The following is a 2,367-nucleotide window of genomic DNA, read 5'->3' on the forward strand; positions in this document are numbered from 1 at the left end:
TCACCAACAATCACCAACAGCCCTCCGCTGACAGTCACCAACAATCACCAACAGCCCTCCGCTGACAGTCACCAACAATCACCAACAGCCCTCCGGTGACAGGTTTTCTGACCTTTCTAGGGAGTCCCCAGTCCATTGTGAGGAAGATGAACAGGCAACAGTGGCGGTGCAGTAAAGCTGGAGGTGAGCGCAGGCACACCATGTCTTCGCGTACACCGTGAGCGAAGAATACAACGAGAGGTTTCCTTTGTAAGAGGTGCCTTGGTCAGGGGCACGGTGTCTCCTCGCGGCAATCAAACAGTGCCTAGGACAACGAGCCTATCTAACAGATAGCTCAAGCTCACAAGTCATACACTGAGCCCGATTTATCCAACACCTGCTCCTCTCACGCTGTCCCCATCCACCTTCTCGGTGCTCGCCACAGTGCCTGGAGACATCCAGGACTTACACCCCACTCTCCCACCCAATGCTGACTGGGATATGAGGAAGCTGTTTATCTGTGCCATCAATACTACCGACTGCCTGGACAGCCTGGTCCACAGGGCTGCTCACTGATTATTTAAGACAAAGAAACCAGTCATTCGTAGTGCGTAATTTTTAGTTCAAGGTTTCTATTTTACAGACACATGCCCACGTGTGCACATACATTCACACACACATGCATGGGTGCTTAGAACTTTTCTCTGAAACATGTATCTAACACATTAATAATTTGAGTAATTAATTAAAATGTTTTATTATATATACGGATGTCAAGCAATATACAAAGTAGTTTCCAATCACTGACTTTATTAAACAAATAAACCAATGTATACAGAAAAGGCATCAGCTCTGAATCAGTCATTAATTATATTTGAAAAACATATTTATAAGTTACTAGTAACAAGCTGCCTACATATTGGGAAGAATTTAGTCATATTCTGGGTCATTACTTCAGAAGACAGGGACCAAAATATATGCAAATTTGAAAACCAAGAACTTTAGACAACACCAAGTCACCAGGCAGCTATCACAAGGCGAGGTACTTACGCTATGAACTCCTAAGGCTTTCCACACTGCAAAGCTGATCACACCAACTCCACACCAGGCATAAAGAGAACCCCAGCCCAGGGCTCGAAGGGCAAGGGAAGACCCACTCTCTGGTAAGGCAGCCGTGGCCATAGTGCCCTGGAATGAACACAGAAAGCTTGGGTAAAATACTCAGTGAATGTTCTAGAAGTATTAGGAGACAATTACAGTCCTCCCAGGTAAGCAGCGTGGCCCTGGGAGCTAGCGCAGCCCAAGGCTGAGTAGCACCTTCACAACTTAGGTAAGACATGAGGTCTCTGACTACAGACATTTGAATGTGGGCACACCGTGGCCACTTATCCTTCCAGAAAAATCTAGAACATTGCATCAAGATCCACTGGCATTTTCATTAAACAGCATTTGAGGACTTAGCTAATCTGATAGGGGATGATGGCTTTATAACACTCTGTCTTCCACCTGAAAAATTCATCTCAGTTCACTAAAGCTCTTCTCTTTGTTAGAGTAATTTTCTGTACACTGCTTAGCATACTTCTTAGTACAGGCCTTTCCTATGCAAATGTGCAGTGTGACGGTAGGCGCCGTTCCTGGAATGAAGAAAGCCTGTCTGCTAACCTGCATCACAAAGATCATTAAGGACAGACGGCAAATGCTAAATGCTAGCTGACCAACACTTTTGGTAGATATTTTAGACCTCAACAGATTGCTGAAATCTTTCTGTAGCCATTTTCTATTATAAACACATATACTCTAAAATCTTACTCTTTTCCCACATTGTGACAGTTTCTGCTGGTTCTACCAGCACCCTGCCTTTTAACTGGGCCTCGATCTCCACTGAGAAGCAAGACCATCAACCAATATCATTTTGTTGGGACCAGTTCATAGGCCTTGCATCAATTTTATTTTAGAAACAAATGAAGTAGCCATTTGGAGCCTGGTAAAAACAGAAATTTTAGACACACACACACACACCAATACAAATCCATATTTGTTTTACCAGATCAAATAAAAAAGATAGTCATATGAAAATAACTCAAGAGATTTGCAACAGAATCTCAATTTTGCCTCAGATCTTTAGGAACAGGTACAATAATATTTATATATCAGTCACTTAACTTGTGAGGTGAAAACATTAGTTATTGTCTCCATACTTCCAAAATGAATTCTAGTAGATTTTTGATACTGATGATTGATCTCTAAGTTTAAAAAAAAAATCTAGACACGTTTTTTCTTCTATCAAATGATACTCATATCCTCTGTTCAAAATAATGTGGGTGACATTTTGCAGAAAAGATTTTTTTTTTTTTTTGGTGGTTTTTCGAGACAGGGTTTCTCTGTGTA

At 41.9% G+C, this 2,367-nt stretch overlaps 1 protein-coding gene across 1 annotated transcript in view; it reads right to left on the reverse strand.

Annotated features, from left to right (window-relative positions):
* The window catches only part of Tmem242 (transmembrane protein 242), a 29,070-nt gene that overhangs the window by 21,363 nt on the left and 5,340 nt on the right, over positions 1 to 2,367 (reverse strand). Inside the window, exon 3 of the mRNA XM_021149728.2 lies at positions 1,030 to 1,167. Coding sequence (XP_021005387.1) covers positions 1,030 to 1,167 — 138 coding nt within the window. The remainder of the gene's footprint in view (positions 1 to 1,029; positions 1,168 to 2,367) is intronic.

Source organism: Mus caroli, chromosome 17 (genome assembly GCF_900094665.2).
Source record: "Mus caroli chromosome 17, CAROLI_EIJ_v1.1, whole genome shotgun sequence".
NCBI lineage: Eukaryota > Metazoa > Chordata > Mammalia > Rodentia > Muridae > Mus > Mus caroli.